Consider the following 14,038-nt stretch of genomic DNA (forward strand, 5'->3'; position numbering starts at 1 on the left):
CAGTGTCTTCAGTGCAGGTCTTCAGCTTTCTTAGCCTCCACTTCTTTTGTTTATTTGCTTGTTTGCTTTGTTCAATTGTTTGTTGATTTGTTGTATTTGCTATCAAAAATCCCTCTCTGAAAACTAGTGAGTCCTGATTTAGCAAAACTTTTACTGATTTGAGGAGAAGCAGTTAAAACCTGATGATGAGTGAATGCTCAGTGGTATCGTGACAGCCCATGGGGATCCAGTATAGGCTGAAAGCACGCTCACAGCTTGACCTCTGAAGTGTCACTCCCAAGAAGTGGCTTTAAAGCTGGTCCCCAGCTGGTACAAGAAACTCTTGTGCGATGGGAGTGATGAGAGTCACCAGTGAGAGTGATGGGAGTCACGGGCTGGAGACGTGTTCCCACTGAGGTCTGCTCCACCGGTTTGGGAGCAGGTAGCAGCAGAGTCCCTACAGGTAGCAAACATTTGACAGGCCCCTGTGCGCTTGGGGCAGGCCCGGCCCGGCCTGGCCACGGCAGGGGAGGTGTGCGGGGCGGGAGCGGAGGCCGGGCGGCGGTGACGCTCTGTGTTGTCCTTGCAGTGCCCGGCGCCCCCGGCGCGCCCGCCAGCAGCCCGCCCTGCACCGTCAACATCCCCATCGCGCCCATCCACAGCTCGGCGCAGGCCATGTCGCCCACGCAGAGCATCGGCCTGGTGCAGTCGCTGCTCGCCAACCAGAACGTGCAGCTGGACGTGCTGGCAAACCCGCCGGCCGAAGCGGGCGGCGAGGGGCCGGGGCCTTTCCCGGGGGCTCCGGGCCGCTTTCCCGGCCCCGGGGCAGGCGCGCTGGCCGTGGGCGAGCTGGGCCGCCCGGCCCCGCCGCCGCTCGCCCCGCCGCCCCCCGCGCCCCCCGCCATCGCCCTGGCCGACCTGCGGGACCATGGCGACCGCGAGCATGAGCCCCCGCCCAAGGCCAAGGCCCCGCGGCCCGGGCCGCCGCTGGTGGAAGGGGACGCCGTCATCTTCGGGGCCGCCCAGGAGCTGCAGCTGAACAAGATGAACCCGCCGCCGCCCTACCCCGGCACCATCCCCGCCGTGCCCGCCACCCCCCTGCCGCCCCCGCCCGGGCCCCCGCAGCCGCCCCTCGATCTCTGCCTCAAGAAGGGCGAGTTCTCCCTCTACCCGGCGGGGCACTACCAGACGCCCCTGGGCTACGAGCGGATAACGACGTTCGACAGCAGCGGGAACGTGGAGGAGGTGTGCCGGCCTCGCACCAGGATGCTCTGTGCCCAGAGCACCTACACCCTGCCGGGCCCCGGCAGCTCCGCCACCTTGCGCATCACGGCTGCCGAGAAGAAGATGCAGCAGCCCTGTGCCAGCGCCACCTTGAACCGGCTCACGGTGCCCCGCTACTCCATCCCGGCCGGGGACCCGCCGCCCTATCCTGACATTGCCAGCCAGCTGTCCCAGGGCAGAAACATGGCGCAGAGGCTGGACAGCAGTATCATTCATGCTACTCTGCGGAGGAACAGCAGAGAGGCAGCCCTGAAAATGGCTCAGCTGATGGATGGTCAGAGAGCCACCCTGCAGCTTCCCCCTAAGGCCAAGAGCAACATTGTGTCAGCACAGTACCAGCAGAGAGTGCCCACGGCCTTGTACACCTGCAGCCAATGCAGCAGTGGCGGCACTGGCAGCAGCAGCAGCAGTGCGAGCGCTGGTGGCGCGGGCAACATCGCTGGTGCCAATGCTGGTAGCAGCACTTCCAGCATTGGTGCCATGAGACCAGATCTGAGCACAGGGAGTGGCTCCCAACACAGCTCTGTCATTGCTCACTCTGTCAGTACTTCGCCTCTGGCCTCCCAGTCCTCCTACAGCTTGCTGAGCCCGCCTGACAACTCCCGTGACCGAGCGGATTATATCAACTCCGCTTTCACGGAGGATGAGGCCCTTTCTCAGCACTGCCCAGTGGAGAAATCGGTACGGCACGTACCTGTGTCCTTGACAGAGGCTACCCTGAGTGTAAAACGGCCGCCGCCGTACCAGTGGGATCCTATGGTGAGCGAAGAGATCTGGGTTCCTCAGGAAAGGACATCTCAGAGCTCAGTTCCCAACCCTCTAAAACCTCCTCCGCTCATCATTGGTCAAGCTCAACATCTGGATATGTCTCGAGTGCCATTTGTTTCCCCCAAGTCTCCAACCAGTCCCACTGCCACTTTTCAGACAAGTTATGGGGTTGGAGTACCTTACCCAGGAAGCTACAGCGCCCCACCCCTTCAGGGAATGCAGGCCCCCTGCTCCCCCAAAGAAGCTCTGGCCCCAACACAGTTTGCACAGCAGGAGCCCTCAGTTGTGCTTCAGCCAGGTTACTCATCCAACCTCCCCTACTGCCCTTTGCCGCCCATGTACCCGGGAAGCAGCACTTGCTCTAGTTTACAGCTGCCACCGATCGCCTTGCACCCCTGGAGCTCCTACAGCGCCTGCCCGCCCGTACAGAACCCCCAGGGCACGCTGCCCCCCAAGCCGCTCCTCGTGGTGGAGAAGCCGGTGATGTCTCCCCCGCCAGCGGAGCTGCAGGGCCATGTGGGCACAGAGGTAATGGTGGAGACGGCAGACACTTTCCAGGAGGTGCTCTCCTTGACAGAAAGCCCTGTTCCCCAAAGGACAGACAAATTTGGTAAGAAGAGCCGGAAACGCCTGGACAGTCGAGCCGAGGAAGGAAATGTGCAGGCTATCACTGAGGGTAAGGTCAAAAAGGAGGCAAGGACACTGACTGACTTCAATTCACTGATAGCCAGCCCTCGGCTGGGGAGGGAGAAAAAGAAGGTCAAGAGCCAAAAAGATCAGCTGAAGTCCAAGAAACTAAACAAGACAAATGAGTTTCAGGACAGTTCAGAGAGTGAGCCGGAGCTTTTTATCAGCGGAGATGAACTGATGAACCAGAGCCAGGGCAGTAAAAAGGGTTGGAAAACTAAAAGGAGTTTGAGGACAGCCAGTGAGCTGGATGAATTCAAGTGCCGGAAGGCCAGTGAGAAGGAGGATGGGCGCCTGGGAAGCCAAGGCTTTGTGTATGTGATGGCCAACAAGCAGCCGCTGTGGAACGAGGCAACACAAGTCTACCAGCTGGACTTCGGAGGGCGGGTGACCCAGGAGTCAGCAAAAAACTTCCAGATTGAGCTGGAAGGACGACAGGTAGGAAGGGTTGGCACATGCTTGCTGGAATGGGGGCCAGGATGTGGGAAAGCTATGCCAGGAATAAGCTGTCACTCATGCTGCAGAGTGCCTCTTGCTTGTGTCAGCTGTTCCATGATAAAAAGCTTTGCCATATGGTTGATAAAAAACAGCTGTCAAAGGTCTAAGTTCAGCACATAGGGTGAAGTTCAGCTGTAAAGTAAATACACAAAATATGTTTGGTCTTATTGCAGTCAGACATGGGAACAAGGGCCTCCTTTAGTCTGGCTGGCTCTCACTGCTGAAGGTTTTGTAATAAACACAATAGCTCTCCACAGCAGTAGCTGCACTTGCCATCAGTGGTGGTTGTGGATGGCAGCTAATTGAGTGATCACTGTTCCCTTCTTGCCCTGCTCACATAGCCAGGCAGCACATAGCTAAGGCAGTTAGCTTCCCTTCATGCCAAAATTTCCACTTGTGAACGGCTACCGGGCCCCTGGGGTTGGCTCTCAAGGCTAGAGGAGGGACACACTGACCCACCCCAAAGCAAAGTGTTCCTGGGCCACTTTTGAACTGCCTGTGGATAGAAGGATCAGTGGCTATTTCAAAAAATCAAAAAATCATTTAATTTTGGCCTGGGAGTGGTATGTTACTACTACTACACCAAACCCTGACTTGTAAGTGGTGCTAATTAGAAGGATGCTGGACTGAGATTCAGGAGACTCTCATTTATTTCTTTGTCCAGCTGTAAGTCACTTCTGGTTTACTAAAGATACCAAGACTCTCAACTTCCTCTGATTTAAGTTGGGAGTTAGATTTCCTAAGTATCCAACATGCATGACCAGTGGAAGTCTTTTGGTTTTGCTTGTATGAAACAACAGCTCGAAGGCAGCAATCAGAGCTATTCTTCTTCAGTTAAATGGCTGTGGATATGTGCCCACGGGCAGCTGTACAAAGCCACCCAACCAAGGGGTTTTTTCTTGCCAGGGGTAACAAAACCTGCCTTGACTTGCACAGTCAGTCCCCAGTCTAGCTCAAGGTTCTTCGCTGTAGAGCAAATAAAATCTGGATTTCCGACAAAGTGAATGAAAAAACAGTAATAATAGGCCAAACTTCATATATTCCCTGAGGAAGAGCAATGAACAACCTGGCTAGTTTTGCTTTTTTTGCATTTCAAACAGCTCTCACTGCTCCTTAGCTAATTTATTCTTGCTGTAATTACGTGCTAGTGAAGATATTTATGCAGAGGGAAACAACTACAAAGAATGAACACCTTATCAGCTATGGAGTGCTAGAGTAGGGAAATAGGTTATTCCCCTTCCCTGAAAGCTCCTTTCTTTGAAAACAAAACCTGTTTTCCTGTTGGGTTGATGGTAGGATATTTCCAAGGGAGAGACTGGTACTTTCCTGCAGGAAGCATGATGCTGGTGTACCCATATCTGCTGAAGTAATTGGTGACAAGCTACTTAAACCAATGCTCTGTGCAGTCTAGCATATTTTGTCAGTTTACTCTGTGGAGTGAAATGTTGCAGTCAAATTGTCTATACAAACAAAAAGTAGAGTGCTCTCACTGTTCTTTGGCATCATACCCCATTCTGTCTGTAGCTGCAATCATATTATCTGAGAAAGGGGGGTGTTCCTACAAAGCAGAAAAAAATTGCTCTTATTCTCTTCTCTGTTTCCTTTTCTGTGGTTCATTTTTTTGACCTTGTTCTCTTTTCCCTTCCTTTTCCTCTTCCCCTGCTTCCCAGGTGATGCAGTTTGGAAGAATTGATGGCAATGCTTACATTTTGGACTTTCAGTATCCATTTTCTGCAGTGCAAGCCTTTGCTGTTGCTCTGGCTAATGTGACTCAACGCCTCAAATGAAAAAGCAGAGACTGGAGAGAGGAAAATGTTAACCTTCTCATAAAGTCCAAATGGGAAATGTCAGGGCAGCCTGCTTTAGGTGTGCAGAGATGCCTGGGAGTTAAGAAGGCAGTAAAACTGGAAAAGTCTCTTGGTGCCCACCAGAAGGGCATTAACTCTAATCAGTCACGGGGTGGAGGGTGGGGGGCTGTTTTCTGTTTGTTTGTTTGTTTGTTAGCTTGTTTGTTTTCTGGTTTCTTTTTCTTTTCAAGCATTGTGCTGGGTCTCAGAAAGAGCAAAGGGTTGAGAAGCGTTCAGTGTTACGTGGAGAAGTGTGGCTTTTGGCTTGTTGTGGTGGTTCTGCTGTGTGTGCTACAGTAGCTGATGTAAGCTCATGGGGGGATTAAAACAGACTGCTCTTCTTAGACTGCCTTATCTCATGCTATTCTTTTTAAAACAGGGAACATGACTTTTTTCTGGTCCAGTTTGTACTTCTACTACTAAAACATCAGTGATAGCAGCAAAAAAGTAAAAAAAGAAAAGAAGCTATAATACTTGAAGACGTGTTTCTTCTCTGATACCTGCTATTAACTGAGCATCACAGTTTCCAAGGAGGCTTATGTAGGTAAACGTTTAATTTATAAACAGTTATGTATTACTCAAAAGAGAAAAAATTGTTTCCAGTGAGTGTTTGTCATGGTTTAGGAATGGTTTTCTCCAGTTTAGTGTTTCCACCAAAACACTTCAAACCATGCACCTCTTGCTCACTGCCACCTCCCCTTTTCCCTTCCCTGAGTTGGATGGAGAGGAGAATTGGAGGCACAAAAGGTAAAGATCACAGGTAGAGAGAAGAACAATTTACTGCAAACAGCAGTGAAATAAGAAGACAAACAGTAACAGCAGCAATGTTAATAACAGAGTGCATGAGAGGTGAAGGATTCACACGTGTGTGCTCACCAAGGGGAGCCTCTGCCAGTACCTGACTGTGCTGCCACACTATGGGACCCTTCCCATGGCCCCAGACAATGATTGGAGGTGGTATAGAATAGCCTCTAGATTCTAGCCATGCCCTCTCCTGGCTACTGCAAAAATCAACTCTGGCCTGGCTAGAACCAGGGTTTAAAAACCTAGTGCATCAAAGAAGTTGATGTCTGTTTGTTTTGTATGCTGTTAAGGGGGATAAACATCTTGCAGTAGGTGACAGAAGACAGAGAAGCAGTTACAAGCACTGCTTCTTTTGTTACTGGCATAAACATCTTTCAGTAGGTGAAAAAAAACTGGAGAGGATATAATCATGGGTTTTGCTTTTTTGTTCACATTGTTCAGCAGTATTTTATAATTTGGCCTGTAGCTGGGAGAGGTACAGTGTGATCAGATGTACCTCTGAGGCCGTGCCTGTGCTTGCTCCTCATTTCAGTGTGTTTACACCATGTAAACAAAGCTTTTCCAGCAAATGAGAAGACCCAGTGCATTCAGTCGTCTTAGCAATCAGTATCAATCAAGTTCTACAGCAGTGCTTGAATTAGGAAGGAGACAGAAGTGCGTAGCAAGTCATTACAAGAAGAAATTTCATCAGGGAAGCAAATTCATTGCAGGAAACAACATCATGGCTGGCTGGAGAACAAATTATTTGAAAGAGAAAGGAAAAATTGGACAGGATCATGTCTTCTGTCACCCACCTTGCTACTTGCTCCAGCTAAGAGCAGGAAGCCAGTGTCTACATGGAGTGTGATGGACGAAAGCTTAATACCAGTAGTATGACTGTGCAGTTCTCGCTGGTGCACATGTGGACATGTTGAGCATTTCAGAAGGTTGCTTGCACAGAAGAGTTTTTTTGTTGTCCATGTGTTGTGCACGTTTACTTGCTTTTTCTCTTTCCTTGTCAGCATTTTGCTACAGAATATGTTTTGATATGAAAATAGTTTCACCAGTAATGTACAAACCCCCAAACTATTCATATAATTATTTGGACATTAGATTACAAAACATCACAGCAGATTTTTGTAAAAATGGATCTTTTGAAGTTAAAAGATCACTGGGAAAGATATGCCGGTTGAGATGTCAACAGCTGCTTTGTCTTTCATCCATGGTTTGGCTTCTTTACTTGAAAAAGCCCGTATAACTTCAGATGAATACGTGTGATTTTCTCTCTCTGTTTTTCTTGAGCCCTAGTAGTAGGGCTGATGGGTGTTGTGTTTGATTTATTCTAGAGGAACATTTCACATAAGACCTTGCTGTAGTAGAAATTGCCAGTATGCAGTGAGCTGCTCTGCTGAGGTTTCCAGAGCTGATCAGCACGGAGGAGCAATGCCCCTAGAGGAGTTTCAGAGAGTTGCCAGGGGAGGTGATGAGTTAGACTGGACACTGCCCCACAGGGTAGGTCCAGGAAAAACCACCTGTGAGATGGTGTCATTGGAAGGGAGGAAGGAGAAGTGGGAAGGAAGGAGTGGGGCAGTAGATACCATGCCTGTATTATCCCAAAGCTTAGCAGCTTCTGCTTGTGTGTGGGAGTGGCCAGGCTCAACATTACCCTTGGCATCTAGCAAGGTGTTTTCTTTTATTAACTAATTTTGTTTTCTTTAATTGTCTGGGCCCACTTGTGTTCTTTTTCATGTGCTTGATTTACTCAACAGTTTGAGTGCCTGTATGTTTTATGTGTGTGGAGCAGAGGAACTGAAATAGATTTGGTTCTGGTCCCTTGAAAATCAATGGAAATGTTTCACTTGTTGGTTTTTATTGAGGAAACACTATTAAGCCCTTTGTCTATATTGAGTTACATGCTGTAAAAACAGTAGGTTGAATTCTTAGTCCACTGATTCCAGTGCACAAGGAGGGAAATTGGCTGATGAGAGGCCTCACCTGCCCTAAGGTCTGTGCTAACCAGCTGTACCCTAATTAGTGTTTGACAGGCACACAGTGAACACTGTAAGACAAGAAACATACCAGGGCTGGCTTGTTTGCTTGCCGAGGGAAGGGCCACTTAGTCATATGTCAGAAATGCTCTTCTGGAAAAGCATCCCCAGCCAAAATTATTAGGACGTGGAAACAATGTGAATGTTCTTTTCTGAAGAAAATCTAATCGAAATAAGGAGTTCTGCTTGCAATTTCCTAACCTTCCAGAGAATAGTATTCCTCTTCACTTTGTTTATTGCCAAATTTTTCCAGTTATCAGTAGTTTTGTTCTAATGGAGAACCAAGAATTGAAACCAGTAAAACAAATAACAGTTAGTAATTTGGTTTCATTGGTCCAGGTCATGATTGCATCCTTCTGATAGCACTCACAAAGAGCCATGGCATAGAAAGAGCTCTGGTTTCTGCCTCAGCAAAGAACAAGGAATAATTGCCAAAAAATTGGGAAAATAAATGCTATTTCCAACATCCTTTCCATTTACTTGTCAGAAAATTCTTTAAGATAAGATAGTATTTTATCTTTTTGAAAATAATTTAGCTGAGTCTCTTTAATTAAGGATTTTAATATTTAGAGAATCCCCAATTAGAGGAAGAAAATACTCTCAAATATATAGAATGTTAATGAAAGGTAAATACATAGAAGTCTGAGTGTGCAACTGGATCCTAAATTATAAAAAGAACAAATGAAAGTAATTTTATTCTAAATTGAGATACAACATTAGGAAACAAGTAAGAATATCCCCACTTAATCCCTTTAATTGTGAAGACTGCTATTGCGTTCAGCCGAAGGATAGATGTTACATTTTCTATTTTGTAAGTTTTTCTGTAGGTAACTTAAGTAATTCTAGGAAGAATGTAGCAAAGTGTTCAGGAATATCTAGTTATTTTATACATGCAGTAATTTCCACTGAAAGGATGTAAAGGATGTTTTTTCCAAAGCTTATTTTTTTCAGTTGTGCAATAATTTTAACAGTCTAGGGAGTTTCTTTTGGTTTTTTTGGGTTGGTTTTTTGTTTTGTTTTAGTTTGGGTTTGATTTTTCTGTAGGGAGTCTTGAGTGGTTTTTTGAAGATAATTTAATGCAGATTTCCTGTTAATGTCCAAAAAACAAATTATTTTTTTGCATAAGGTAATGAGTGATTTAGGGATTATTTTTTTACTATCTATCAGTGAGTTATACACACTTATTTATGTTTAAAGAGCATCTTTGTAAGCAATTGTTTGCTAGCAGTTATATTTTGCTGCAAGAAATTAAAACTGCTTATAGGAAGACCTGGTTTTGCTGGATAATATGCAAAAACTTCATAATGCATGCAAAAATATTTTTTGGCAGCTAAACACAATGAGTTTGCTATGGAGAGCTATGCAGACTACACAGTCTAGATGAGTTCTTTGGGACCTGCAGAAATCTGTCCTATGTTTTCCTTCTTTATTTGTAACTATACTCTGGTTGGGAGTGGCTTAAAAAGTAGAAGGCATGGTTTGCTTTTTGTTGAGGTATAAGATAAGGTGAGTTATGTGATAAGAGAGGGTGTGACGGCATGGGCTGTTGGTAAGGAGGTCACTGTAGTTCAGTTGGGGTTGGTGATGGCACAATTCAGTGCCAGGTGGAGGTACAGGCAAACTAGCTTGGAATCAGCTGAGGCACAAGGAATAGTGCAGCAGTTTCCTCTAAAGCATTTTCCTCTGTTCAGCCTAAAAGTGCTCCTCCTGCAGCTGGGCTCAGCTGCTTCCAGCACTGCCACCGTGCTTCTGGCAGGTGCTGCACAGAGCTCATGGAGCTGTGCCCTGACGTTGCCTGCAGCAGCTTTGCCTCTCCAAGATGCTCCATAGGAGACTTGTTGGAGCAGGTGTTGCTCCACTCATCCTTCTAGGTCTGCTCCAAGAGCAGCAGGAAGCTGCCATGGAGTTTAGCTGCAGCAGCTTTGGGCAGAGGGAGCCCCGATGCCAGCCAGCAGCTACGGTGTCCATGTGAAGTCAGAATCTGCTCTGCAAAGGGATGAAACCAAAAACCTGATAATTTTGAAAAAATAATGGTGATATCCTTGAAATATTATTATCTCAAACAGAATCCAAAAATTGATATTTAAAGTCTGGCATAAATGTAAGGGCAACAGTAGGAATACATATTTCTGCATTCTTACTGTTTAAACTGTGAGAATGCATGTTTCTGCAACATCCTGAGAAACTATGAGAAGGTGGGTGGTAAGAGATGGGGGAAAAAAGGCATTATCACATTAGCAATTTTGCACTCACTTCCAGAGTGAGTATCATGTGCCATGGGCTGCCTGAATATCAGTGAATCTGCACACAGGTTAAGCTCAGTTACAGAAGTTTCCTGTGATGCGGCCACAGGTAAAACAGTGTTTTTATGAAGATGCATGAAGGTCTACAGGTGTCAGACAAGCATATCTAACTTTCCTGAAGCCTTCAGCCTAAACTTTCCATAGATCCAGGCTTTCCTTGAAGTGTCTTTTTAGTGTCCTCAGAAATTACAAACATTGGAGATTATGGAGCTTGCCTGACTGTTGCCTCAGACAATTTCTGTGCATTTGCTTTTTGCAGCCTGATGTGTATGATCCTATGTTACCTTGGTGCCCTCTTACCTCTCAGAAACATTTTACATCCTCATATAAAAAGAGCAGAAAGTGCAAAAACTGATTTGATGAAAGAGAAGATGTCCGGTTATCTCGGCTGTTTGAGGGGCCTGGAAAGGTCCGGGGTGGCCTTGGGGCAGCCCGCGTATCGAAGGACGAGAAGAGGCTTCAGTTCTTCTTTCGGTTTTTATGTTTATTAATTGTTTATCTAAAAGATGTTCTTTCAGCCGAACAGAGATCTGCTCAGCAGTCAGCCATGAGCACACTGTCTGCCCTCCCGGGCAGCCACGTATCTTTATACCCATTTTTACGTGTACAATATTTATCATTTCTCCCCAATACCATTTATTCTTATAACTCGGTGCACTCTCAGTAATAACCAATCCAAGAGTGCCACCGTGGCCAAAGAAGATGGAGGAGAAGAGGAAGAAGAAGAAGGACAGGACACACCCCAATTCCTCCATCTTACTCCTCTAAACCCCCCTGTACATAAATCCTAAACCCTGTGTCTCACCCTCTAATTAGCTAATCCCTTCACCATTCACCCTGGTGAAGTCCTCCTATCCTCATCCTGTGTAGGGTCAAAGTGCAGCCACCAGACACTTCTGGCAACATTCCAGGAGTCCCGAGCCCCCCCAAGGGTGGTCTCGATGGCCCGGCATCTCAGGACTGAAATCTTGAGATCCGACAAGAAGACACAGTAAATTTTCATTAACTTTTAAGAATGTGTTTCCCAGAGCAGCAATCAGGAATTGCATGTCTGAAGGGCCCAAATTACTCCAGACCAGTAAATCAGACTTAGAGATTGGTAAGAGATGAGACCCTTGTGTGGCCTGCTGACAGAGAGCCAACTTCCAGCCTCACCACATGGTTACACCAAGATGCATAAGAGACCAGAATCCAACCCAAAAGGTACTTCCCCATTACTGTGTGATTAAAGTTGACTTGTGTGACCCATGCATATCCACTCGAGGAAATTATAGAGCATTACCCAATAGCCATGTTGACAGCTCAGTATAACCCTCCTTGAAGAATGCTAGAAGTAAAATCCTGGCCACAGAGTAGTCGTTCAGATTTTTGACTTTTATTCCCATTTGTAGGATTCCATCACAGGACAGGAGGGCAAGCTGTTGATGTTATTTAGAGATTGGCATAATAGTTTTCCCAGTGTAAGAGAGCAAGTCACCTATACTGCTTACAAAAATGGGAAAATTCCAGTAGAATTGGTTTTTGTGTTCATGTCTCTTCCCCTTCAAGGCACAAACCTTCATTAGTAAATACCAATTTAGAGTCTTGCTGCCCTCAGGAGTAGTCTGCAGGGACGCACCACAGGTCCTCTTTACAGGATTGGAATTTACATGCACCATTCTCAAAGGAATAAAATTAATTACTACTTGTGAACAATAGTCTATGTGAATTATTTTGTCTTTGTATTTATTTAATATTCTTAAGAAGTCCCACAGAGATGTTTTTAAGATTAAAAGACTGCTTTCCCTGTTGCCTGATATTACTGAAGATATATCAGGAGTTTCTTTGGGCGGTTTGATTGTTGCTGCGTCTAGAAAATTTTTAAGGCAAAAGCAATTAATGAAACAAAAGAATGAAATAAGATTCGGTGAAGCAATTCTTGCTAAGAAAACTAAAAGCTTCACCCTTTAACTTTGGATTTGGCAAATGAATCAGTAATGAGAAATTTGTGTTTCAAGGCAAATTGATTGTTTGGGAGCGCTGTGCAAGTGCACTGGTTTGCTGTCCCAGAGCTGACTGCGGGATCAAGAAAACATGCTGTTGTGAGACAAAATTAAATAAATGAAAACACCAAATACTTACCTATCCAGAGTGTTCAATGAAAATTTCGATGGTGTGATGTCAAAGCCTGCCAGTCTGTTCTTAACCCTCTGGTTTACAGTTTTAAAATATGGACTGATCAGCAATTCTAAATCCTGAAAAGGTTGTCTATATTTTTGGAATTTTATCTGACTGGCCAGGTAGATGGCTTAAGATACAGATAAAGATTAAATTAATAATGAAAGAGAAACATTTTTGGACAGTGTGTAGACACCTGAGTTTCAAGTATTTCACAGGAATAATGCTCGGCCAGTAATTCTTACCTATGTTGTTTGAAGCTATTTGTTCAGAACTTTTCTAACTTGCCCTTTGTTTCTTTAGTTTGCTTGATATTTATTTGCCTTTGGTTGCTTTTCATTTCTGTTTCACTGTTTCAGCATTTGCTGCTTCTTTTTCTGTGTGTTGTGTGTTTTGGGAAGGGTATGTCTGTTCAAGACCTCGTTGTTTATTGTAGATACAATATATGGTGTTGTGGAATAGCATGGGGATGCATTCGATTGAAAAGGCACTGCAGTGTTTCCTGAAAAAGAAGGGGAGTTGCATTTGTTTATAAATGCATTATTTTGGTACTATAACTTTGAAAGTGATTTGGGATTTTTTTCCTTTCTTTTTTTTTTTTTTGTTTGGTTTTGTTTTTTAGTTTTTCTTTTAAATTTAATGAGTATAGAGTCATGCAGGTGCATGCATTCTTAAGTGAGCAAGCCCAGCATGTTTTTCTTAAGACTTTTGAAAATTTGGTATACCATTTGTGAACTTTATTTACCTAGACTATTTTTAAATTTTTTTATCTCCTTTTTTTTTTCTCCTGAATATACCATGGTATACTTGGTTTCCATTGTGCTTAAAAACTACCCTGATCTGCCTCTCCTTTTATGTATCTTGTGTAATAGATTTTGCAGGAGGTGCCTAGAAAGTATTGTTGGTTTCCCTATAAAAGTGTGGTTTGTCCAGATTCTTTACTGTCTACATGATTGAGAGATGGACTGATTGCCCTATTTTTCCTTGATGATTCGGAGTTGTAAGAGTTGTCCAGCTGTTGCTTAATAAAATTTTGCAGACTAGAAAGTTGCTGATTTGTTTCTGTTGCATTCTGCATCTTGTCAAGCACCTAAATACTTTTAAAGCAGATGATAAATCTGTGCTGGAACAACCTGAATAATAACTAGCCAGGTGCCATTGCACTTTCTCTTTTCAGGAACCGTACTCACAAGTTCACTGGACGTGGTGCATGTACCAGCCCCATCATACCTTGTGTCATTCACATGACAGGATGGATGGCAAAGATTTTCTGGTGGTAGTGTTCCTATCTGCCTCAATATCAGGTGGTTCTTGTGATATTTCTACCCTGCTTGCTTTCCTTTTTAAGGAAATTACTTTTGGGGTTTGTGTACTTCTGATTTTGTCATTGACAAACTGAAAACCTTAACATCACCACAAGGGATTTCCTCTGTCCTCTCATCTTTAACAACAAGTGCTATGATGGCCAGTGTTTATTCTCTCGTTTCTTTAAAAAAATAAAAAAACCCTTTTGGGAATAAAGAAAACAAAAAAAAAGGTGGTAAAGTAGCTTACCTTGCCTCATGAACATCCCAGCTATGGCACAAATGAGGAAATCCTGGTATGGATCGTCATAATGGACCTAGGTTACCATTGGAGTTTTGCAGGGTTCTGTGCTGGATCCTCACCTCTACACCATATTCAT

The 14,038-nt window shown here is 45.1% G+C and overlaps 1 protein-coding gene across 6 annotated transcripts in view; it reads left to right on the forward strand.

Moving 5' to 3' along the window:
- TULP4 (TUB like protein 4) overlaps positions 1-13,763 on the forward strand; it is a 155,041-nt gene extending 141,278 nt beyond the window's left edge. For all 6 annotated transcript variants that reach the window (XM_064708235.1, XM_064708236.1, XM_064708238.1 and 3 more), the window contains 2 exons: positions 569-3,156; positions 4,887-13,763. In XM_064708235.1, coding sequence (XP_064564305.1) covers positions 569-3,156; positions 4,887-5,003 — 2,705 coding nt within the window. In that variant the 3' untranslated portion in view covers positions 5,004-13,763. The remainder of the gene's footprint in view (positions 1-568; positions 3,157-4,886) is intronic.
- Positions 13,764-14,038: the final 275 nt, after the last annotated feature.

The sequence above is a fragment of the Zonotrichia leucophrys genome, chromosome 3 (genome assembly GCF_028769735.1).
Source record: "Zonotrichia leucophrys gambelii isolate GWCS_2022_RI chromosome 3, RI_Zleu_2.0, whole genome shotgun sequence".
Taxonomy (NCBI): domain Eukaryota; kingdom Metazoa; phylum Chordata; class Aves; order Passeriformes; family Passerellidae; genus Zonotrichia; species Zonotrichia leucophrys.